General features: G+C 49.3%; 2 protein-coding genes across 4 annotated transcripts in view; one reads left to right on the top strand and one right to left on the bottom strand.

Moving 5' to 3' along the window:
* nprl2 (NPR2 like, GATOR1 complex subunit) overlaps positions 1–13,197 on the bottom strand; it is a 23,071-nt gene extending 9,874 nt beyond the window's left edge. The window contains exons 1-6 of the mRNA XM_067978070.1: positions 12,705–13,197; positions 8,461–8,552; positions 6,619–6,787; positions 5,823–5,931; positions 2,459–2,595; positions 524–621 (exon numbers count right to left, since the gene is read on the bottom strand). Of these exons, the coding sequence (XP_067834171.1) occupies positions 524–621; positions 2,459–2,595; positions 5,823–5,931; positions 6,619–6,787; positions 8,461–8,552; positions 12,705–12,776 (677 nt within the window). The 5' untranslated portion in view covers positions 12,777–13,197. The remainder of the gene's footprint in view (positions 1–523; positions 622–2,458; positions 2,596–5,822; positions 5,932–6,618; positions 6,788–8,460; positions 8,553–12,704) is intronic.
* cyb561d2 (cytochrome b561 family, member D2) lies at positions 12,720–25,112 on the top strand. 3 transcript variants are annotated; one of them, XM_067978072.1, is made up of 3 exons: positions 12,720–13,321; positions 16,620–16,657; positions 22,167–25,112. In XM_067978072.1, exons 1-3 carry the CDS (start codon positions 13,198–13,200, stop codon positions 22,668–22,670), a joined length of 666 nt encoding a protein of 221 aa, XP_067834173.1. In that variant the 5' UTR covers positions 12,720–13,197; the 3' UTR covers positions 22,671–25,112. The 3 variants fall into 3 exon arrangements, with proteins under 3 accessions (XP_067834173.1, XP_067834175.1, XP_067834174.1); XM_067978074.1 differs by lacking the exons at positions 12,720–13,321; positions 16,620–16,657 and adding an exon at positions 17,000–17,351; XM_067978073.1 differs by lacking the exons at positions 12,720–13,321; positions 16,620–16,657 and adding an exon at positions 19,341–21,079.

Raw genomic sequence — 25,112 nt, 5'->3', positions numbered from 1 at the left:
GGGAAAATCCAAACACACAACTGCACATTGAAATTACATGGAAATCAAGGATGGCAAAATATTTCCAAAGTAGAGATCTGTCTTTCAGCCGGATGGCCATTATATACATGTATTTGATTTGGGAATGTTTCAATAGGCAGTGTAGAGAGAGCTTTACTCTGCATCTGACCCATGCTGTACTTGGCCAGAGGATATTTAGTTGAATAGTGTAGAGAGCTTTATCCTGTACCAAATCGATTTTATAACCCAACTTGGCAATGCTTGAGCTGACACTGGATGTTAAAAACAAAAAAGTGCTCTATTCCCTATCACTGACAAGTCTCACCCTGATCAGCACACTTCAAACCAGTCACTGGCAGGGGCTGGTGTGGAGAGGAAGGCCAGAAACTGAACAGAAGGAAAACTCTGCTTTGCAGGTGGTGAGTTTCCCATTAAAGCTCTGTTTGCATAACTAGTCAACTAACCAAAAGGTAAAATGGGATTAAATAGTTTGCAAGAGACTGAACCGCTCTGTCCTACTCACAGTAAATTCTGTACTGCAATCCGCACCAAGTTCAACTCCACGTCTGCTTCAGCAGAGATCTTCTGGATATGACGGAATCCATCGATGTATGGCAGAATCTGAGGGAGATAGCAACAGCCAAAACTTAGCGCAAAGCCACCGACACAACTATTTGATAATCATCAGTGGACAGTAGCTGTCCACACACCCAGGCAAGTCCCTGCAGTGCATTTAAGTGTTCGGTGGCTCCTATAATGAATTGCTTTGCCTTCTATATATCTGCATTTCTGTACACAGTGGTGAGAATGTGGAACTCGCTGTCACATGGAGTGGTTGGAGCAGGTCGCACTGGCATAGTTAAGGGGAGAAGGAACTAGAGGGATATGGGGGCAGGGTAGGAAGATGTATTTAATTTGAGCCAAACAGCTTCTGTGCTGTGGATTTTATATAATTCAATGCATATCCGACAAGAATAATTTTAATAAAAAGGGATTTTTTCTTTGCATCAGCAAAGCATGACTGTCACTCACATAAGAGAAAGACACACACACAGTGAGAGAATCACGTGACGAGATCAGCCAGACACAGCTCGAGGGCTGAAGCATCAGATCAACCAGTCACACGAGGACAGGGCCACGTCACTGCGAGGCCAACCAGCCGTGTGGTCGCAAGGTTAGCTAGTCAGAATGACAGGGCTGTGGGGTTGTAAAAGAAGAATGAACTTGTATTTTTATAGCACCTTTCACAACCTCAGGTCGTCCCAAAGCGCTTTGTGGCCAATTAATTACTTTTGAAGTGTAGTCACTGTTTTAATGTAGGAAATGTGAACCAATTTGCACACAGCAAGATCCCACATCAGTAATGAGATAAATGACCAATTAAACTGTTTTATTAGTGTTGCTTAAGGGTTACATATTGGCCAGGATACCAGAAGGACTCGCCTACTCCTCTTCAAATAGTGCCATGGGATTTTTACATCAACCTATGAGGGCAGATCGGACCTCAGTTCAACGTCTCATCTGAAAGACGGCACCTCCAACAGTGCAGCACTCCCTCAGTACCGCACTAATGTCGGTCGAGCTTATGTGCTTAAGCCTAGGAGTGAGATTTAAGAACCCAGAACCTTCTGACTCAGGAGGTGAAAGTGCTACCAATGAGCCACGGCTGACACCTAAGGTCAAGCAGTCACACCGTAACAGGACCGAGCCTTTGCAAGGTCAGCCAGTTATACAACAACAGAGCCAAGGTGCTATGAGGTCAGGCGGAGACACATTGACAGGGACGAGTGTTTGTGAGGCCAACCAGTCACACAGTGACAGGAGGTGAGCCACGTGGGGTCAGCTAATCTCACAAGCCACTACAACATCCAACTGCTTCTTAAATGATTCCGGAGTTTACACTGCCACTACTCTATCCTGGAGTCCTTCCATGTGTTGAGCACTGTGTGTGAAAAATTTCCTGATACGAGCTGTAAATTTATTAGTTTGACCCTGTGTCCATTTGTCCTACTCTTATAATTTAAATTAAGTAATACCCCAGATTTATCTTTTCCATACCATTTATCATCCATAAGATCACCTCTCAGATGTCGACTTTCAAGAGCCCAATCTTCTCCTGTCTTTCCCATAACTCAGACACTAGGGATCAGTCTTGTGGCTCTTCTCTACACTGCATCCAATGGTTGAATGTCTCACTTGTGTCAGTGACTGGTACTCAAGGTGTGGTCTGACCAGAGCTCTGTATATTTGAATCATGACTTCTGCTAACTTGTGTTCTAATGCAGTGCAACAACTTCCCTGGTGTGTCCAGGGAAGGGGGCAGTTCCTTGGCCAGACAGCCTTTTACAGTGTCTAGAATTTCTTATGGAAAGCCAAGGCTCCTGGTGGAGTGAGGTTTTCACATACTTACAGCATTCAGACATACAACTCCCTGTTCTTCTCACGACCTCCTTCTCACCTGCTGCGTAGTGAGGTCCCAGTGGATTTTGATAAAATCCTCTTTACACTCGGTGAAGACCGGCACGTCATACTCTTGTACCACAGGCTGGTCCTTCCGCTGGGCAATCACCTTCAAGTGAATGGTATTGGATTCATCTGCGAGAAGGACAAACCACAACCTGCTTGGAACATAGCACCATGCATCTCCTTCCCCAGCAGCAATGCGAACCATTCAAAAAATGGGATTGCTTCGCCTCCCTAGCCCCATGCGCCCCTTCAACAGAGAGTGGGATATCAAACTCCCTATTAAATCACTTTCCAACTGGAAGGAGTCACAGAGAGTTCAAAACCACAATGTGGTTCACTCTTAACTGTCCTCTGAAGTGGCCTAGCAAGCCACTCAGTTGCATCAAACCTACAACAAAGAATAACTGTAAAGAAGGACTGTAGTGGTTCAAGAAGGCGGTGCACCACCACCTTCTCAAGGAAAATAGGTAATAAACGTAGGCCTTGCTAGTGACACCCACATCCAGAGAATGAATAAAAAAAACTTGCTCAAGGGCTAATGGTCAAGACGTGTCTTCAAGATTTACATTTCTGAGCCACTATCATTGGCAATTGGTCTTTGTTAGTGTGTGACTATCACATCCACTCAAATACGACCAAACACACAAAGCAATCACAGCAACATTAACAGGTAAAACACACCAAGAAACCACATGGGGCATGGGACAGGAACCTCACAATTCAGTAACAGAGAAGCACCATCCTCCAAGAACATCTAAATAAATTACAGTTGCCAAGATACTGTGCAGACAACTTGTCCAAGGACTAAACAAATACCCAAACAAGGAAAATGATAAGGAATCTAACTGAAGACAATCAGCACTAAAAATGCTGTGACCAACTACTCATAAAATACTTGTATATAACCGAGGCACAAATAAACTTCAAACAATGAAATCACAATACCCCTACTACACAACAGGAAGATGGTAGTGGTTGTTGGAGGCCAATCATCTCAGCCCCAGGACATTGCTGCAGGAGTGCCTCAGGGCAGTGTCCTAGGCCCAGCCATCTTCACCTGCTTCATCAATGACCTTCCCTCCATCATAAGGTCAGAAATGGTGATGTTCACTGATGATTGCACAGTGTTCAGTTCCATTCACAACCCCTCAGATAATGAAGCAGTCCGTGCCTGCATGCAGCAAGACCTGGACAACATCCAGGATTGGGCTGATAAGTGGCAAGCAGCATTCGCGCCAGACAACGACCATCTCCAACAAGAGAGAGTCTAACCACCACCCCTTGACATTCAACAGCATTACCATCGCCAAATCCCCCACCATCAATATCCTGGGGTTACCACTGACAAAAAACTTAACTGGACCAGCCACATAAATACTGTGGCTACAAGAGCAGGTCAGAGGCTGGGTATTCTGCGGCGAGTGACTCACCTCCTGACTCCCCAAAGCCTTTCCACCATCTACAAGGCACAAGTCAGGAGTGTGATGGAATACTCTCCACTTGCTTGGATGAGCACAGCTCCAACAACACTCAAGAAGCTCAACACCATCCAGGACAAAGCAGCCCGCTTGATTGGCACCCCATCCACCACCCTAAACATTCACTCCCTTCACCACCGGCACACAGTAGCTGCAGTGTGTACCATCCACAGGATGCACTGCAGCAACTCGCCAAGGCTTCTTCGACAGCACTTCCCAAACCCGCGACCTCTACCACCTAGAAGGACAAGGGCAGCAGGCACATGGGAACAACACCACCTGCACGTTCCCCTCCAAGTCATACACCATCCGGACTTGGAAATATATCGCCGTTCCTTCATCGTCGCTGGGTCAAAATCCTGGAACTCCCTTCCTAACAGCACTGTGGGAGAACCTTCACCAAACGGACTGCAGCGGTTCAAGAAGGCGGCTCACCACCACCTTCTCAAGGGCAATTAGGGATGGGCAATAAATGCTGGCCTTGCCAGCGACGCCCACATCCCATGAACGAATAAAAAAAAAAGCACTGCATAAAAGGAACAGCAGTACAACTAGAGGAAACATGGCAACTGGCCCATCATAAACTAATACCATGTGTTCGACTACCAGCAGTGCAAACCGGCAGCAAATCTAACCATAAAATCAAGGGTTGGTACTTTAAAGCATCTGGTGCAGTAACAGCTGGAATAGCATTCCAATCATTCCTGCCCATTTAAACTACTGGCCCCAAGGTTTGTGATCATGGGAACTACTACAAAAAAAATGGGATTGCTTCTTTCAAACACACTGCTTTGCCTCCCTAGGGTACGGCAGCCTAGTGGTTATTGTACTGAACCAGTAACCCAGAGATCATTGGAATAAATTGGATAGCCCAGTGGTGAAGGATAGAATACTAGAGCCTGGTCTTCAGTTGCTTCCAAGCCTTTATTCAAAGAGGTTAACATTACTCTCCCACACCCTAGATAAGCTCTCTTATAAATGGATACGAGAGTTCCCAATTGATTCGCACCACTTGAATACAATTAACACTAATTGATATAAATCATATGGATACAATTAACAACCATGAGTTCAAATCCCACCATGAGAATTTGTGAAACTGAATTTAATAAACCTGGTAATTTGTGGGCAGGCAGCAGAAAAAAAACCATGAAAGCTGCCGGATTGTGGTAAAAGCCTAACTGGTTCACTAAGGTCCTTCAAGGAAGGGAACGTGCCATTCCCTTCCTGGTCTGGACTACATGTGACTCCAGCCCGATGTAATTTGACTCTTAATTACACAGAATTTACAGCATAGAAACAGGCCATATTGCCCAACTGGTCCATGCTGGTTTTTATGCTCCACACAAGCCTCCTCACACCCTACTTCATTTCACCCTATAAACCTAACCACCTATTCCTTTCTCCTTCATGTGTTTATCTAGCTTTCCCTTAAATGCATCTATGCTATTCGCCTCGACTACTCCCTGTGGTAGCGAGTTCCACATTCTAACCACTCCCTGGATAAAGAATGTCCTCGAGGCTAGAAGGGATGGGCAGCAAGTATTGCCTTGCTGGTGTCGCCCACACCCCACGAACAAATAATTTTTAAAAAGATCCTGTTGATGAGAGAGTTAGCTGATCGCAATTGCAGTGGAAGGTGCTGCAATTGGCCTCAGTACCCCTGTGCAAGGGAGTGGGGAAAAAAAAATCAGCCCGGGTGGCCATTCCTCATTACTACCCAGTGCCTCCTATGGGAAAGTGCGTGTATCAGAAGTTGATCAGGACAAGATTGGAATATGCATACATTCTTTTATAATTTAAACCTATACATACATACCTATAGGTCTCAGCAAACTTCATAGGCCATACAAAAAACTCAAGTACCCATGGGCGTACCTATTGGCAATGAACACTCTCCACGGGCATTCAACTCCTCCAGAATAATGGTCATTAGCGGGACCAGTTTCTGCTTGCTGTCCTCGTTGGAGATGAAACCGCTCTCCAGCTAGAAAAAGAAAGCCATTATTACAGAATGGACTTCGCAGTGTCAAAGGAAGCTGCTTCATCTAGCCCAATATACTTCACAAAATCCACTTTCAGCAATGCCACTGGGATGAGACTCCCCCGTTTCACATCTGACCCTTTACTGATAGTGGAGAGGAGATTTATCATCAAATCTGGCTTCAACTCCCAAGTTCTTGGCCTGAAAGGACAGTACGCAAACCTATTGTGCCACCTGGTTCCAGACAGTTTTAAAACACTTTGGCATGTATGCCAGCCCAAACAGCGACTATCTTTACCAGTGTCCATTCTGTAGTGCCCAACCACTAAATGGACCGGGGAGAACTGCACAAAAAGCACCTGGAAGCTTTGGCACTTAACTCTAGTCCATCTTGTCTGAGTACTGACACCTCAGTGACACAGCCATGGGGCCTACTAATAATTTTTACAATCACAAAATGCCATGTAGTAAATAGCAGTCCAGGTGTTAAGGTTACTTTAGATAGTATTGTCTTGCCAATTCCAATAAAGTTGCCTGTAAATATTTTATACCCGTGGAATTTTCAGAATGCATCCAGGACTGCTTCCTAGATCAGTATGTTTCTAGGGAAGAGTGACATACCACTAGTAGAGAGAAGTTTCCAGAAGGCTGAATGGCCTTTCTCACCCTAGGCTATTCCTGTGTTCTTACCTCCAGTGTTGTGAGGTAGCCTGCCAACTTTTTAACTATTGGCTCCAAGGAGCAGGTCTTGGCCTTTGCATCACAAACAAAGCCCAGATTGAAGAGCAGCGCGTTTCGGACATACTTCTTGTGTTCTATGCACATAGGGCAGCCAATCAGCTTCTTGTCCATAGCAGTGCTTCACAGCAGAGAAAGGGAAAAAAAAGCCTGATTAACAGAAATACAGAACCTAGGAACAGGAGTAGGCCATTTAGCCCCTCGAGTCTGTTCCGCCATTCAGTGAGATCATGGCTGATCTGTGACCTAACTCCATATACCCGCCTTAGCCCCCTATCCCTTAATACCTTTGGTTAACAAAAATCTATCAATCTCAGATTTAAAATTAACAACTGAGCTAGCATCAACTGCTATTTGTAGAAGAGAGTTCCAAACTTCTACCACCCTTTGTGTGTAGAAATGTTTCCTGACTTCACTCCTGAAAGTCCTGGCTCTAATTTTTAGGCTATGTCCCCTAGTCCTAGACTCCCCAACCAGAGGAAATAGTTTCTCTCTATCTACCCTTAGTTCCCCTTAATATCTTGAAAACTTTGATCAAATCACCCCCTAATCTTCTAAATTCCAGAGAATACAACCCTAGTTTGTGTAATCTCTCCTTGTAATTTAACCCTTGGAGTCCAGGTATCATTCTAGTAAATCTACGCTGCACTCCCTCCAAGGCCAATATATCCTTCCTAAGGTGCGGTGTCCAGAACTGAACACAATACTCCAGATGTGGTCTAACCAGGGCTTTGTATGGCTGTAGCATAACTTCTACCCCCTTGTATTCTAGTCCTCTAGATATAAAGGCCAGCATTCCATTAGCCTTTTTGATTATTTTCTGTCCCTGTCCATGATATTTTAATGATCGGTGTACGTGGATCTCTAAGTCTCTTTGCACCTCTACTGTTTTGAGCTTTTCACCATTTAGACAGTACTCTGATCGATCCTTTTTAGGTCCAAAGTGGATGACCTCACACTTGCCTACACTGAAATCCATTTGCCACAGTTTTGCCCCTTCATTTAATCTAACAAAATATACCAGTTAGCTTGAGCGTGATGGCCCCTATACCTGGCACCACTGTGTACTCCGCCCTCTCAGGTATACGTAAAAGACCCCATGGTACTATACGTAGAAGGGCGGGGGAGATCTCCCCGGTCAGTGTCCTTCCCCAGCCATCAGGGAAGATCTAACAGCCAGAAATGAAGCCAAAACTTGTGACTTTCAACAATTAGTGCTAGGAGTAAAATAAGTCAATAGAACCAGAGGGGAGATGAGGAGACTTTTTAAAAAATGAGTTATGATGATCTGGAATGCACTGCCTGAATGGGTGGTGGAAGCAGATTCAACAGTAACTTTCAAAAGGGAATTGGATATATACTTGAAAAGGAAAAAATTGCAGGGCAATGGGGATAGAGCAGGGGGAGTGGGACTAATTGGATAGATCTTTCAAAGAACTGCCATAGGCACAATGGGCCGACTGGCCTCCTTCTGTGCTGTACGATTCTAACTGAAAACGCTGCTGTTTATTTGTTGTCACAGGTGCTGGGGAAATCCATACAGGGCAGATTACACAGCACCAGGAGCTCCAGCCTATTACAACAGCACTTCTGTTTGAATAAACCTATGATCACGCCTAAGGCATCAAGGGGTATGGGGAGAGAGTGGGAATATGGTATTGAGATAGAGGATCAGCCATGATCATATTGAATGACGGAGCAGGCTCGAAGGGCCAAATGGCCTACTCCTATTTTCTATGTTTCTATATAAAGAGGGCATGAGCGTGTAAGGGGTTTATAAATTGTGCAACTTACACAGTAATGAGTTTATTCTGTAACTCTGGCTTGGTTATGATGTACACCTGGACTGTGTCAAACAGCTCCCTTGAGATGTACTCCTCAGGCACCTGTAATAGATCCAGATATGTGATTCAAAGACTGATTGAATAGCCAGGTGATATCAATTTTTGCTGATTCCTAAATACTTGGAGTCACCAGACAACAGGTTACCTAATAAACCAGCTACAGTGAACGAGCCGCCATCGTTTATGCTGAAACGAAGGACATCTTAAATGTAATAGCAGCTCTGTGCCCAGGCTCCCAGTATAAATTCATTAAAGCCAGTATTCTCACTGATATACTGGAAAAAAACTTTGATGTTGTATGATAGGCTTCTAGTCTGATACTCTTAATTAATCACCTTAAGTTATTTCTCCCCACTACCAGTAACAAACCTGTAATCTCCTTCACCCTAGTGTTAAACTGCTCTTAAAATGGACTGAGTACTGCCAGCGGCCCCTGATGCTCAGGTCTTACGCAGTCAATGGCAAAGAAAAGAAAATTTGCCAGACTTGCTACGGTCAGTGGCAAGGAAGACCAAAAACAGATGTCATCACCGGCAGCGGGTGACCCACACGTCAGGAGTCGCTAGCTCAAGAGCTATATAAAAGCAGCTTTATACAGCTGACAATGTGCTCTCTAAGGTGTCAGCCGTGGCTCAATGGTAGCACTCTCACTTCTGAGTCAGAAGGCTCTGTGTTCAAGTCCCACTTCAGACAGTTGAGCATAAAATCTAGGCTGATGCTCCAGTGCAGTACATCTGGAGGTGCTGTCTTTTGGATGAGACGTTAAATCGAGGCCTCGTCTGCCCTCTCAAGTGGAAGTAAAAGATCTCATGGCATTATTTTGAAGAGCAACAGGGGAGTTCTTCCCGGTGTCCTGGTTAATATTTATCCCTCAACCAACATCACTAAAAAACAGATTATCTGGTCATTATCACATTGCTGTTTGTGGGACCTTGCTGCGTGCAATTTGGCTGTCACATTTCCTACATTGCTCTTACAAAGAGTCGAATGGCCTCTTTCTGTGCTGTAACCATTCTATGATTCTAACAAGTTTGGAAGGACAGAATCTCCAACTGTACTGTACTGCTGGGTGTGGTTCACGTTACTGGAATCCTAGTGACAGCACTGTCGGTCTCATCACCCGTCACGCTACAGTCGCACCTTTTGCCAAGTTCAAAAGCAGATGGGAGGTGGCATCAAAGCTTCATGTTTTGATAGTTTCTTTCTGATGAAGATTTATTGGGAACATTAATAATCGCCTCCACATTATGAGATACAGGAACAGAAAAAAAACATTTAAAAAAAAACCCAGACCACTGCAGTTCTGATTGACATTTTAGAAATTTCAGTCCAGAGCTGAAATTTGGGTGACAAACCCCAATTCATAACCTGAAAAGAAATCCAGGTACTAAACAACTACGTGAATGCTCTGCACCCCTGACATGCCAGCATGGCTATTATAGCTGGTGTCTCTGGATGGAAGTGAACCATTCCAGACTCAACCCAGGCAGGCCGCCATCGCAGGCCCATCCTGCTGCTGGAAGATATACCAGTGAAGTACCGCAGGTGATCACACCCTGTACTCCGTACATGCAGCAGCTGACTTCAGTACCAGTGGGGTAAGAGAGGCCCTGAGACCCGCCTGATAAGGTGGGTTTCATTGGCACCGATGATGGCGGAATTAATGGTGCTGCCGAGGGTGGGGCACAGCTGGCGGGCAGGTGGGGCGCAGCTGGCTGTCTTGGATGCTGCTTCTGCTGCATGGGGAGACCGGGGGGGGGGGGGGGGGGGGGGGAGACGGTGTGACCGGGGGGGGGGGGGGGGGCGGTGTGACCGGGGTGGTGGGGGGGGGGGTGGGCGGTGTGACCGGGGTGGGGGGGGGGGGGGTGGGCGGTGTGACCGGGGTGGGGGGTGGGCGGTGTGACCGGGGTGGGGGGTGGGCGGTGTGACCGGAGGTGGGGGGTGGGCGGTGTGACCGGGGTGGGGGGGGGGGGGGGGGGCGGTGTGACCGGGGTGGGGGGGGGTGGGCGGTGTGACCGGGGGTGGGGGGGGTGGGGTGGGCGGTGTGACCGGGGGGGGGGGGGGGGGTGGTGGGCGGTGTGACCGGGGGGGGGGGGCGGTGTGATTTGGCGTGGGGGGGGGGGGCGCGGTGTGATTGGCGTGGGGGGGGGGGGGGGGGCGGTGTGACCGGGGGGGGGGGGGGGGGGGGCGGTGTGACCGGGGTGGGGGGGGGGGGCGGTGTGACCGGGGTGGGGGGGGGGCAGGCGGTGTGACCGGGGTTGGGGGGGGGGCGGGCGGTGTGACCGGGGGGGGGGGGGCGGCGGTGTGACCGGGGGGGGGGGGGGAGGGGGGGGCGGTGTGACCGGGGGGGGGGGAGGGGGGGTGTGACCGGGGTGGGGGAGGGGGGGGGGGGGGCAGGCGGTGTGACCGGGGTTGGGGGGGGGGGGGGGGGCGGTGTGACCGGGGTTGGGGGGGGGCAGGCGGTGTGACCGGGGTTGGGGGGGGGGGGGGGGGGGGGCGGTGTGATTGGGGTGGGGGGGGGCGGTGTGACCGGGGTGGGGGAGGGGGGGGGCGGTGTGACCGGGGGGGGGAGGTGGCGGTGTGACCGGGTGGGGAGGTGGCGGTGTGACCGGGGGGGGGGGGGGGGGGGGGGGGGGGGGTGGCGGTGTGACCGGGGGGGGGGGGGGGGGGGGGGGGGGTGTGACCGGGGTTGGGGGGGGGGGGGGGGTGGCAGTGTGACCGGGGGGGGGGGGGGGGGGGGGGGGGGGTGGTGGCGGTGTGACCGGAGGGGGGTGGCGGTGTGACCGGGGGGGGGGGGTGTGACCGGGGGGGGGGGGGGTGGCGGTGTGACCGGGGGGGGGGGGGGGGGGGGGGTGTGACCAGGGGGGGGGGGGGTGGCGGTGTGACCAGGGGGGGGGGGGGGGGGTGGCGGTGTGACCAGGGGGGGGTGGCGGTGTGACCGGGGGGGGGGGGGGGGGGGGGGGGGGGGGGGGGGGTGGCGGTGTGACCGGGGGGGTGGCGGTGTGACCGGGGGGGGGGGGGGTGGCGGTGTGACCGGGGGGGGGGGGGTGGCGGTGTGAACCGGGGGGGGGGTGGCGGTGTGACCGGGGGGGGAGGGGGGCGGTGTGTGTGACCGGGGGGGGAGGGGGGGCGGTGTGTGTGACCGGGGGGGGGGTGGGGGGCGTGTGTGACCGGGGGGGGAGGGGGGGGGTGTGTGACCGGGGGGGGAGGGGGGGGGGGTGTGACCGGGGGGGGAGGGGGGGGGGTGTGACCGGGGGGGGGGGGGGGGGGGTGGGTGGCGGTGTGACCGGGGGGGGGGGGGGGGGGGCGGTGTGACCGGGGGGGGGGGGGGGGGCGGTGTGACCGGGGGGGGGGGGGTGGCGGTGTGACCGGGGGGGGGGTGGCGGTGTGACCGGGGGGGGGGGGGGTGGCGGTGTGACCGGGGGGGGGGGGGGGCGGTTGTGACCGGGAGGGGGTGGCGGTGTGACCGGGGGGGGGGTGGCGGTGTGACCGGGGGGGGGGGCAGGCGGTGTGACCGGGGTTTGGGGGGGGGCGGTGTGACCGGGGTGGGGGAGGGGGGGGCGGTGTGACCGGGGTTGGGGGGGGGGTGGCGGTGTGACCGGGGGGGGGGGGTGGCGGTGTGACCGGGGGGGGTGGGTGGCGGTGTGACCGGGGGGGGGGGGGGGGTGGCGGTGTGGACCGGGGGGGGGTGGCAGGCGGTGTGACCGGGGGTTGGGGGGGGGGGGGCGGTGTGACCGGGGTGGGGGAGGGGGGGGGCGGTGTGACCGGGGTTGGGGTCGGGGGGCGGTGTGACGGGGGGGGGGGCGGGGGGGCGGTGTGACCCGGGGGGGGGGGGGGTGTGACCGGGGTTGGGGGGGGGGGGGGGTGTGACCGGGGGGGGAGGGGGGGCGGTGTGACCGGGGTTGGGGGGGGGGGGGGGTGTGACCGGGGGGGGGGGTTGTGACCGGGCGGGGGGGTGACCGGGGTGGGGGGGGGCGGTGTGACCGGGGGGGGGGGTGACCGGGGGGGGGGGGGGGGGGGGTGACCGGGGGGGGGGGGAGTGACCGGGGGGGGGGGGTGACCGGGGTGGTTTGTACAGGTGCTCTCCGGGGACCGGGACTATTTGTGCCCGGGCTGGAAGCCCCTCAGGTGACACCGGCTGTCTCTCTCCGCCCGGACCCCTCGGGTGGTCCCGCCTCTGTCTCTCCCCGGTACCTGGAACGTGATTTTCGGCCCAAGGGTCGGGTGAAACTCGCTGAAAAACACACACTCGATTCTGCAGCCCATGGCTCGGCCCGGGGGGGGGGCCCGGCTCCTCCGCTTTCCTGGGCCCGGGGGGGGGGCCCGGCTCCTCCGCTTTCCTGGGCCCGGGGGGGGGGGGGCCCGGCTCCTCCGCTTTCCTGGGCCCGGGGGGGGGGGGCCCGGCTCCTCCGCTTTCCTGGGCCCGGGGGGGGGGGGCCCGGCTCCTCCGCTTTCCTGGGCCCGGGGGGGGGGGGGCCCGGCTCCTCCGCTTTCCTGGGCCCGGGGGGGGGGGGCCCGGCTCCTCCGCTTTCCTGGGCCCGGGGGGGGGGGGCCCGGCTCCTCCGCTTTCCCGGGTCTGGGGCCCGGGTCCCGACAGTTGGTACCAAGTCCTGTGTCACGTGACGAGGCCGCACACCGGCTTCAAACGTGATGACGTAAGCACGCAGCAGGCGAGGTGCCGGTCGCGATGGCGGAACCAGGCACCGAGTTCTGGCTGTACCGCGTGCTGCGAAAGACGGCTGGGACAGTGGCGCACCTTCTGGGCCTGGGATTCACAGTTGTGATCGGGGTGGTCAGTAAGCCGGGGACCAGTGAGTATCCGACAAGTGAAAGCGAGGGCCGAACCCCTGCTTCAGGAGAGGGGGAGCCCCGTACGGAGTGCGCAAGCCACGTCAGTGCACAATATTTAATTAAAGGGGAGGGGCTCCAGGGGTATTGTGACATCATGGGGAGGGGCTCCAGGGGCATTGTGACATCACGGGCGAAGGGCTCCAGGGGTATTGTGACATCACGGGGGAGGGGCTCCAGGGGTATTGTGATATCACGGGGGAGGGGCTCCAGGGGTATTGTGATATCACGGGGGAGGGGCTCCAGGGGTATTGTGATATCACGGGGGAGGGGCTCCAGGGGTATTGTGATATCACGGGGGAGGGGCTCCAGGGGTATTGTGACATCATGGGGGAGGGGCTCCAGGGGTATTGTGACATCATGGGGGAGGGGCTCCAGGGGTATTGTGACATCATGGGGAGGGGCTCCGGGGGTATTCCGACATCACGGGGGAGGGGCTTTAGGGGTATTGTGACATCACGGGGGAGGGGCTCCAGGTGTATTAGAATCCGAATCATAGCATCTTAGGTCAGAAGACGGCCATTCGGCCCCTTGTGCCTGTGCCAGCTCTTTGAAACAGCTGTCCAATTTAGTCCCACACCTGCTTTTTCCCCCATAACCATGCAAATTAATCCTCTTCAAGCACGTGTCCAATTGCCTTTTGAAAGTTTCTATGGAATCTGCTTCCACCACCCTTTCAGTGTGTTCCAGATCTTAACACCTTCTGTGTGAAAAAAAAAATCTCATTTCCCCTCTAGTTTTTTTTGCCAATTATTTTAAATCTATGACCTCTGGTTACTGACCTACTTTTCTCCCTACTTTATCAAAACCCCTCATAATTTTGAATGCCTGTTAGGACTCCCCTTAACTTTCTCTGTTGTAAGGAGAACAATCCCAGCTTCTCCAATCTCTCCACATAACTGAAGACCCTCATCCCTGGTATCATCCTCTGTACCCTCTCCAAGGGGCCCCAGGTGTAATGAGTCATCATAGAGGAGAAATTCCACGTCTGTTTTGCCAACACGAGGGAGGATTTTCAAATGTGCTGTGCCACCATACAGGAAGGAGCTCTTAAGTTGTTTTGTCCTCCTGGGCTGCTTCGGTTTATACCATGGAGCTGGGGGCACATATATAAAGTTTAAGTCTATGTTCCAATTTGGGATGTAGCCACCAATGAGGCAATATCGCCAACAATGGCCCATTGTAACCCTCCAGGTCCATACAATTCAAACAGGACAAGACAGCAAATAGGAAATATAAGGATGCATAGAAACTGAGTTGTCTGTGCAAGAGATGCCCAAACTTTGGACCCCAGCCTTCTAGTCCAGGAAACCTAGTCCTAATTGTGCAGGTTTGTCCTGTTCGAGTTTCATGGCCCTGGAGGTTTGGAAAGGGCTGCTTTCACTGCTGCGGCCTCATTGATGGACAAATCCAAAAATCATAAGGCAAGATCTGTTAGCTCGGCCACTAGAGTTATCTGCAACTTAATAGGGACATAGATTTAACCTTTATATATGAACCCGATACTCCATGGTACATACACCGATGCAGCACATGAAGACAAAAGCTTGGACACCTCTGCCCTGTGCTATGCGAGTTGCATTGCTAGGGCTTGCGGACTGAGCTGCAAGTGGCCCATAGACGTTGTCTTATTGTGTGACATGTTGATTGAAGACTATGAAGAAGTCAGCACCTAACTCCTTCTCCACTCCAGCGTTTTCCACATATGGCACGGCATTGAGTCAGTAGAGTATGCTTTTTCCAACATCTCTCAGGCCCGCTTCAAGATATCTTCCTCTGTTACATTGTGGTTGTGCTGGCGCTGCTCCAATTCTCGCTCCTACTTGGAGAAGCTGATCACTCATGCTTCCCATTTCCACCTGTCCCTCACCTTTGCCCGGATCATCTCTTCCCTTTCTGAACTTTTCATTCTCCATCTCTAGCAGTGAGCTCAATACAGATACATTTCTATTACTAGCTCCCACATCTACTTGGATTACATTTCTTCCCATCCTCCTGCAATCCATTTCTCTTGGTTTCTCTGATTCTGTTGCATCTGCTCCGATACCTTAGCCATTGTCCATGTGTGAGCCTTGACAGCAAGTCTTGGCAAGCAATTTGGTCACGGAGGTAACACAGCTGAGTCCAATGCTCACACGTGTGATCGGCCAGGGTTTCTACTCCTCATTACCCCACTCCCTCCACCACAGCTATGGGGTGTTTAGGCTAACTATAGATCAAAGCTTTTTGGTCTCCAATGGAATCCATATTCTAATACTGAGGAGGAGGTTAAGAATGAGCGAGTGGCCGTTTCTGGAACCGCTGAGGCCAAAAGGGAGTCCCTTGTTCTGGTAATTCCCCAAATACGGAGCCCGATGGTTGAATTGCCAGATGGAAGTGAGGGTAATTGCAGCCAGCCAGTGTTCTGAGCAGATTGCCGAGATCATTTGAGCTAGAGTGAGCATCTGGGATTTCTACTTCCTGAGAGGTTTGAAAAGCTCTGTAACCCAGAAGAAGCTCTCCACTCATCTTCAGGAGAGGAGAGAGAAAAAATTAAATCTAAAACTTCCTTCCTATTAGTGCTCTTGGGAAGAGCCGGCACGGGCACAATGGGCCGAATGGCCGCCTTCACCTCAGGAAGGATATATTGGCCTTGGAGGAGTTTCAGTGCAGATTCACCAAATGATACCCGGGCTAAAAGGGTTAAATTATGAGGACAGGTTGCATAGACTAGGCTTGTATTCCCTCGAGTATAGAATAAGGGGTGATCTGATCGAGGTGTTTAAGATGATTAAAGGATTTGATAGGGTAGAGAGAGAGAAACTATTTCCTCTGGTGGGGGAAATCCAGAATAAGGGGGCAGAACCTTAAAATTAGAGCCAGGCCGTTCAGAGGTGATGTCAGGAAGCACTTCTTCACACAAAGGGTAGTGGAAATCTGGAACTCTTCCCCAAAAAGCTGTTGAGGCTGGGGGGTCAATTGAAAATTTCAAAACTGAGATTGATAGATTTTTATTAGGTAAGAGTATTAAGGGATACAGAACCAAGGCGGGTCGATGGAGTAAAGATACAGATCAGCCATGATCTAATTGAATGGCAGAGCAGGCTCGAGGGGCTGAATGGCCTCCTCCTGTTCCGATGTTCCTACCCTATCAATCTACCTTCTGTGCTTTATGATTCTTTGAAAGTGTTTGTGACCCAGTGTTATGATGAAGATGTCATTGTATTTTATCTGAGGTCCCTGAAAGAACAGCTGATGATTTCACTTTATTTTTTGTTCTAGGTTTATTTTCTTGGCATCCATTTCTGATGGCTCTAGCTGTGAGTAATCTACTCTTGTATATTGTGCTTGGAGATATTTATCAGAGGCTGCCTTTTGGATCAGGTTTTTTTTTTGCTTTGAAGGATATGCTACTCTCCAAAGATAGCTCAATCTTCCCCCGTCCCCATCTCTCTTAAATCCACACACATTCTCCATCCAGGAACAGGGAGCAGGTTCATACCGAGGTCTCTGCTCTCTTCAGCAGCTCTGCTCACCTACACAGCTGAGACAGGAATTCAGCGGAGTGGAGGGCCGAGCCTGCGTTCTGTCTCTGTGTGCTGGCCCACTGCACCGCCTCGGTATCATCCTGATTTTAATTTTATTGCAAAACAAAGTTGCATCCTGAGAACTTATGTCCCACCTGCCTCTCTCCGTCACGTGAATGCAGGTTTTAACCAGAAACGCTGCCCGCTTTGGACATCAGTGAGTCGGCACGTTCTTTCAAAGCTGTGTCTTGCTGGGGCCCCTGACTTGTCTCCTACACGGAGGGTGGAACAGTTGAATCCCAGAACGACATGCCATGCAGACTCACTTCAGTTTGTAGTTCCACTAGTAGGTTGCCTGTGACATTGCTCAGGTTGATTCAGAGGATATGCTGTTTTATAAGGACAGGAGCGTAGGAATTGTTAACGGAAAAAGACCAAGGTCCATCTATTTCGCCTTCTACCATCCTGATAGTCACCCACTACAAAGGTAATGGAGTTGTTGATTAATCATAGCAATCAATCTCTAGCATTATACCGTGTAACGCACAAAGTATTATTCTGTTGTTACGGTGAAGCTGTGTTTCAGCTGGTCTGTCCTGTTGAGACCACAAGGTCTATTTGCTGTAAATAAGATCATCCTGAGGCCAGCTGGTAATTTATTCTGTAGATTGGCAGCTGCTTGTAAACCTTGGGCCATTGTTATCGAGGTCAGAAAAAACAACAGGAAATGACTGGCTTTTTTTTAAACACTATTGACACTTGGAGGTGTGTCCAGTAGCTGTAGATAGATAGGTCAAGGAGCAAGCTGGCAGCTATGACATTTCCATGCCCGTGAGTTGTGTGGCCTTCCACAGGTGAGACCTGATGAATGAAGCTCTGAAGCAGCGGAGTGAACATGGCAGGACTCGAGTGAGGCACGGCTACAAGACATGTATTAAAAATTGTACATTCTATAGTGAGCCAGCAGCATAATGGTGCGATATTTTAATGGGCCAATGTGCTGTGGTAAGATGTGGGCTTTTAGCCAATGATTCCTTAAAGCAGAGAAGGTTATAAGGGGAGATTTAATTGAGGTGTTCAAGATGATGAAGAGTTTTGATAGAGTAAATAAGGAGGGTCGGTAACCAGAGGACACAGATTTAAGGTAATTGGCAAAAGAACCAGAGGGGAGATGAGGAGAAATTTTTTTACACAGTGAGTTGTTCTGATCTGGAATGCACTGCCTGAAAGGGCAGCGGAAGCAGATTCAATAGTAACTTTTAAAAGAGAATTGGATAAATACTTGAAAAGGAAAAATTTATTAGGCTGTGGGGAAAGTGCAGGGGGAGTGGATCTAATTGGATAACTCTTTCAAAGAGCTGGCATAGACACGTTGGGCCGAATGGCCTCCTTCTGTGCTGTATGATTCTGCAATTCCCATGTTCTAGATTTCACGCCGAGTGAAGAATGAAGCTTCCCTGCCAGGAGTGTAGACCTGGCCACGTTTCCACACCTCCTAGTGCCCAATTCAACAGCATTGGTAGAGATTTGAGAGCTGCCCCTCCTTTATCAGCCTGGGTACGGTGCACGGTGCGAGGGGCAGGGTCCAGCCAGATGTGGTGCTTGGCGAAAGGGAGCAGGATGTTGCCCTTTCTGCCAAGAAATGGGATGGGAGACCAAACAAAAAAAGGAAGAAGGAGCTTATAGTAATTTCTGAAAGCTTAAAGAATTCTTGGTTCTATTCTGACCATTCTTATTTTCCTGTAACTTATACATTATTCAGGAGAGCAGAGGTTATCTGTTTGTCACAGGAAAACTCATGCAAAATTCTCTTTGTTTCTCTATTCTGGTATGAGAGAATACAGAATGTTAAACGTGTGAAGTTATTGATCAATGATTTATCTCCTGCAATCTTGCTCAACAGCTCTTGAGGAGCATGGGGCAACTTCCCTCAGAGTTTCTTTCCCCTAAATCAACAAACTTTTGCTTTTTGAGAGGTTATTGGCAGCATTTACTCTGACTGTTATTAATTTTATATGAGAGATATTAATACAGCATATAAATCTTTGCAAGGGTTGTCAGATGTGCATACGTACTGAGAATTGGGATGCGGGAAAGACAACACTAATTGATGGGTGAATATTACACCACTAAAGAATGGATAGAGAAAGCAAAGAAAGAGAGACGTGCATTTATATAATGCTTCACGACCTCAGGACACCCCAAAGCACTTTACAGCCAATGAAGTACTTTTGAAGTGAAGTCACTGTTGTAATGTGGGAAATGCGGCAGCCAATTTGCGCACAGCAAGATCCCACAAACAGCAATGTGATAATGACCAGGTAATCTGTTTTAGTGATGTTGGTTAAGGGATAAATATTGGCCCAGGACATCAGGGAGAACTCCCCTGTTCTTCTTTGAAATAGTGCCATGGGATCTTTTACATCCACTTGAGAGGGCAGACGTCTCATCCAAAAAATGGCACCTTCGACAGAGCAGCACTGGAGTGTCAGCTTGGATTTTGTGCTCAAGTCTCTGCAGTGGGACTTGAACCCATGACCTTCTGACCCAGAGGCAAGACTGTTACCCACTGAGCCACAACTGACATCTATTCATCGGCTCAGCCGGGTGAGGGTTATTGAAAGGTTGTGAACGATGGAGCTATGAGGTGAATGCTGGGTTATCAAGGGCACTCTCCGCTATTAACAATCGAGGAAATAAAACCAAACAGTAATTGATAGGAAATGTTGTAATATTGACAAACTAAAATATATTCCAGTAGTATTAAGGAGTATAAGGAGCAATGTGCCAGTGCTTGAGGTTAGTTTGATATGTTTCACATAACCAGCTTAGAAATGCTTGGAAGATATAATGTGAGGGAGGAATAGCTAGAAAGTGACAGCTTCTGAAAATTACAAGTGTGAATTTAACTTTGGATAATGGGAGGTCTGAGTCAGTTTAGATGAAAATGTGTATCATCAAAGTAAGGAAATTAATAACCAGAAATTGCTGTAGATTATCAGGAGAGGAAGAGATTAACATGGAACGGATGGGGAAAGGGAGGGTGATAATTATGGAGGCTATTAGTTACTCTAAATTAAAATGGAGTTGAAGGCAGAAAAGAATCATTGAAAAGGTCATTTCATGGAGCTAATGCAGGACTCTTTCTTGATATGGCTTGTTACAATGAGGATCTAGAGTGCTCCAACTTGATGTGTATTTAGCAGTCCGTTTAAGGGGGAGGAACACAATCACCGGTGATTTTCAAGCTTTTTGATGATGTGACATAAGCAGAGGCTAGGTGGAACAAAACGTATTGTGGACTTCAGTGAAGGCAATCGTCAGAAGGTTGAAAACTGGGGGAGGGGAGAGGAAGGGAAATAGAAGGCAAAATACAAACCTCTCTCTCCCCCTCTCTCCTCCTCTCTCTTTTCATATAAAGATTTGAAAAGTTAGAAGTTCCTATAAAGGAAAAACACAACTTTTAAAAGACTTAAGGAAACAAGGGAGGTTAGAAAATCGAAAAGAACAAAGAGGTTCCCCTGCTGGCTCGGTGGTTGATTGCATTACATGGTGTGATACTGAGTAATACAGACCAGCAGGTGTTGCAATTAGCCTCAGTGTTCAAAGGCGAGGGAGAGGGGAAAGAGCAGCCAGAATTCCTACTCCTGATCTCTGTCACTATTATGGAAAGTTTGCATTTATGAGCATTGGGCTCAAGTGTGATGCTCCCAAAGGCCAGAATAGCCAATATTCACCGTCTGGGTGAGTTGCTGCACAGACTCTGTTCCAACATCACTTCAGGAGAGAAGGGAAGGGAGAACATTGAGAGGATAACTGTTTAAAAGCATAAACTGGGATGGGAAAAAAACATTGTACAAATCTTAATCTAAAAAATAATGGTCTTTTTAGAAACAAAGAGGAAAAGTGCGTAAGATAGTATATTAGAAGGAATAAGAGAGGAACGTTATGAAGAGCAATGATCATAGAACTATTCAATAAATTAAAAATGAAAATGTTAATGGGGGGAGAGAGAGGATCCTTTATCAGCGTTTTCCTGTATCCTGTCCAGGAGTTTATGAGAGCTGCTAGAAGAGCTGCTGCAAGTATAGAAGCCGCATTCAAATCATGGATGGCGTCTTAAGAGCTGCAGAGGAGGCAAGAGGCAATAAAGAGACCAAGCTTCTTATGGGTAGCTTTAGAAATGGAGGAGATTGAATCAGAAGAGGCACTGAGGTAAAGAACACCAGTACATGAAGGAGTAAGAGGAGTCATCAATGGTATGACGTGATTGTCATTGGTTGGGCAAGTGAGAGATGTGGAGAATTGAAGGAAACAAGATTTCCATTGTCCAGATCAATGGGCATGAAAGAGATTGCGATTTGGTGCTTCAAACACAGCACGGTGAGAGTAACAGAGGTTGTGTGCACTGAGCTCATGCTTCGCAAGGAAGTTGATGAAGTTGATATTGATGAAGTGGGATTCATCAATAAAAGAGTGTCGAGCTAGAGGGTGATTGGAAAAGATCATTATGTGGAGAAGAACTAAAATGGGAGGGAAAGAGAAAAAGAGTTCTGGGGATCCCCTGAGTTGATGGGTAAAGAGTGAGAAGGTTAAAAAAATCAACTACTTCACAGATAGAACAATTTGACAGGAAACTAGATAGCCATGGGGGAAGATCATGTAATGGTACCTTGTTTAGGAGGCACGGTGCGAGACCCTGTAAGAGGCTTTGGAGGTGTTCAAGAGAGTAACAAGTGGGTCACTAATGTGTTTAAAAACAAGAGTTACGGAGGAGGGTAACTTAGATAGAATGATCATGCTGAAAACTACATTGGCAATGGAGGCCAGAACTTTCAAGGTGATGGATAATCTGAGAGTTAACAGCAGGTTCCACATCTTTAAAAAGTATATCTAAAGGCCACAGGACAGTAGCTGCAAAGGTAAGATCAACTTTCTTAGGGATAGGAAGAACACAAACAAGGAGAGGGAAAGCCGGACTAGGAGTAGGAGAGACTGAAGAGATGTGTAGGACATGGACAAGTTGGAGGCACATGTCTTGAAGACAATAGGGTGGACAGGAGCAGAGGCCTTATTAGAATCCCTAGAGTGGAGGATCTGACTGACATAGTGGGGATAAAACCTGACTTTGGCCCAGTGATAGAATGAAATGGAGTGAGTTGAAAGGGAAAGGCGAGCCAAAAAGTTCAGCGTTTTCCTTCAGAGAGTTAGCCAAATCGCCAGGACAGAAGAGGCAGGAAAGGAGGATTCACAGAAGTTTTGAGATGTGCAGAAATTTAACTGTGCTTCTGTTTTCTCCTAGTTTTCTTTCATTATGACTCAAGCCATTCTGCTGTTCTCTCCAGAGAGTTCCCCTATTCTGTCCTACTCGAGGAAAATCAAAGTCCGATCCCACTGGGTGTTGCAGGGGCTGACCACAGTATGTGCTGTACTAGGTTTAGCCATTATCAGCTATAACAAATACCTGAACGACAAACCACATTTTACCAGCTGGCACGGTCTGGTTGGCCTGGTAACCGTCCTGTACATTTGCGTGCAATCTGTTGGCGGGGTGTCGTTGCTGTACCCCAAACTAATGAGGAAATGGTCCCTGGCCAAACTGAAACTCTACCACGCAACCTCTGGGCTGGTCGGCTACCTGCTGGGCTGCACCAGTCTCCTGCTGGGCTTGTGTTCGGCATGGTTCACCGAGACCGTGACTGGCATTAGCTGGTACCTAGCAGTTTGCTGCCCTGTCCTGTTGGCATTGGTCCTCATGAACCAAATCACCAGTGCCTACCTGAAGAAAAAGAGGATGCAGCCTTGAATAAACTCTTCCGTCCTGTCAGCAGACTCTCAGCAACCACCTGGACTCTTGCTAACCTGTAATTCTAAGGCAGTAGAACTCTCAAAACCAACTTGAATGAGTCCACGAAGACTCCCGATCAACGCAGGCGATTGATGCCCAAGTGAGCAGTACAGGCAGATCAGTGCTAAACTTGGGTGTTAAGATCCTACCCCATACTGACTGGGGCTGGAAGATGGAAAAGTGGATCTGATCATTGACCTGATTGTTTCCCGGCTGGTGCTTTGTGATGCGCCTGAGAGTGTCGGGGTATCTTCATGTACGCTTCATCTCTAATGGAAATGCCCCTGTGTGTTGCCACTGCAGTGAGCAGTGCTGGATCCTGGTTACGGTAATCTTCTCTGAATGTTCCTTTTGTCCGTTCTTAATGATTGAAGTTCAAGAACCTATTCAACAAAATGGAAACAAACTTTGTTCTCATGAGCCGATGTTAATTACTTGGAGTGAAGATCAGTGTGCAAACCATCAGTGTTGTGCTGTATTTAAACTAAACCTTCTGCATTGAGGGATCTATTATATTAACCTGGAATTGTTTAAAACCTATCGTTTTTAACTCTTTAGTTGTTTATCAGCTCTCACCATGTACAGTAATGATATCTCTTATACCAAGCCTTCTTCATTCCCTCATCGTAGTCATTTACAACCAGGGGAAAGGGTAACTTCGGTCTTGTTTGGGATAGGCTGTTTATTTATTAATGTTTTAATTTTAATTGTGCTGTTTAATTCTCAACTTGCACATTCCAAATCCATTGCCGTGTAAATGTTTAATCTTGTTTGCTTTGTGTGTGTGCCTGTTTGTTCCTCAGTGTTCCTCCTGCAGTATTGTATAAGTGCTTTGCCCCATTTGTCATATATTGAGGGTTTTTTATTGCTGGTTGGACATTGTTTGAGTTGGGAAGATCGGTCTGTACAGCACTGGCATGGACTAAGGCCATACCAATAGTCAACGGGGATGAAATTGGATCTGGAGGGGGACTCAAAACAGGCCGACTGTTATACGAGACGCCCGATAATCAGTTCCATCGAAGTCAGTGGAAGGGAACATGAGCTGGAGCGTTTAACAGGCGCCCAATGCAGGACCGTCTGTTTGGGACCCCCACACAGGACCCCGATATCCTGGCCCAGCTTTATTCAGCTGCAATGCAGATCTTCGGCTCCAGAGAACTGCTTTCAGCTTCAACAAACAACTTAAACTTGACATTATGGTGAGACCAGCCCTGGAGAGTAATTGTACTGTGGTCCCGTGTCCTTGTGATTCTGTGCCCTGAAAGGGACCGCATCGACCCCAGCAGACGTGAGGTTCTTACTGCGAGGGATTTGCCTGCACCTGGCCTCTTGCAGTTGCTTTTGCCTGTACTGCAGCAACCAGAGGCTGGACGTGTTCAGACAGTAAGAGACCAAAGAGTTTGGTAGAGATAGACTGTCACCCTGAACAAGGGGCGATGTGAGATTGAACTGTAACTCAAAGCAGTCTTTATTTTAATATCTGAGAATATCTACAGGCACCGAGGTGATTTTTCTGGGTGACTGATGATGTACAGTATTCTGATTCTCAGACTTAATGTACAGTCCTCAATCCCACGGATGGTCAAGGAGAGTCCTGCAATAGAACTAAACACAGTGGAGTAAGTGACCTCCAACAATATCTTTTTTTTCAAAAAATATACATTATTCATAAAATTTGCAGCAATACATACAATACAGTTGTCATCACATTCCAAACGTACACAATACAGAGTATACAATTTGCAGGTTACATCAAGTACAGTTCAATGAACACATTGTACATAATTACAGTTCATGACACTCGAGGGTGCCTCATTGCATTACACTCAATACAGATTATTGATTTCAGATTCATTACAGATACATTACAGATTCATTACAGGTACATTACATCAATTTGAATTTTACATTCTGCCTGGGGGGGGTGGGGTTTCCCTGATTGCAGCCCCTCTGTGTACAATGGCGGGAAGGCTCTAAATGGTTGCCTTTCCCCACAGAGCCTTTGCGGCGGCCGCACCCAGTCTCAGTGCGTCCCTGAGCACGTAGTCCTGGACCTTGGAATGTGGACCTCCAACAGTATCTGAGCATCACGGGCATCTTTCTGTGCTAACCCAACTCTCCCGAGTCAGCACAAAGTGACTTCCTGTTTGTTTGGGATCCCAATAAGGTTAGTATTGAAACATCCTGTCACCAAGATAGCTTCAATATATCCTGTTGGTTGGAGTGAACTTAATGATGGTGCTAAAGGCCTGTCAGATTCAAACGTTTCTGCTCTATTGTTGGATTTTATTCCTAATCAGCTTGTGGCTGAATTCCATTGGTTTACTGGGGCTGTTTGTACTGAGCCATGCAGTCAGTGTCTGAATAAGCACAATAAATGATCACCTTTCATCGGTC

Source organism: Heptranchias perlo, unplaced genomic scaffold (assembly GCF_035084215.1).
Source record: "Heptranchias perlo isolate sHepPer1 unplaced genomic scaffold, sHepPer1.hap1 HAP1_SCAFFOLD_219, whole genome shotgun sequence".
In the NCBI taxonomy this organism is placed as follows: domain Eukaryota; kingdom Metazoa; phylum Chordata; class Chondrichthyes; order Hexanchiformes; family Hexanchidae; genus Heptranchias; species Heptranchias perlo.
Note: the sequence above shows the minus strand (reverse complement) of the source record. Positions and strands in the feature narration are given on the sequence as shown.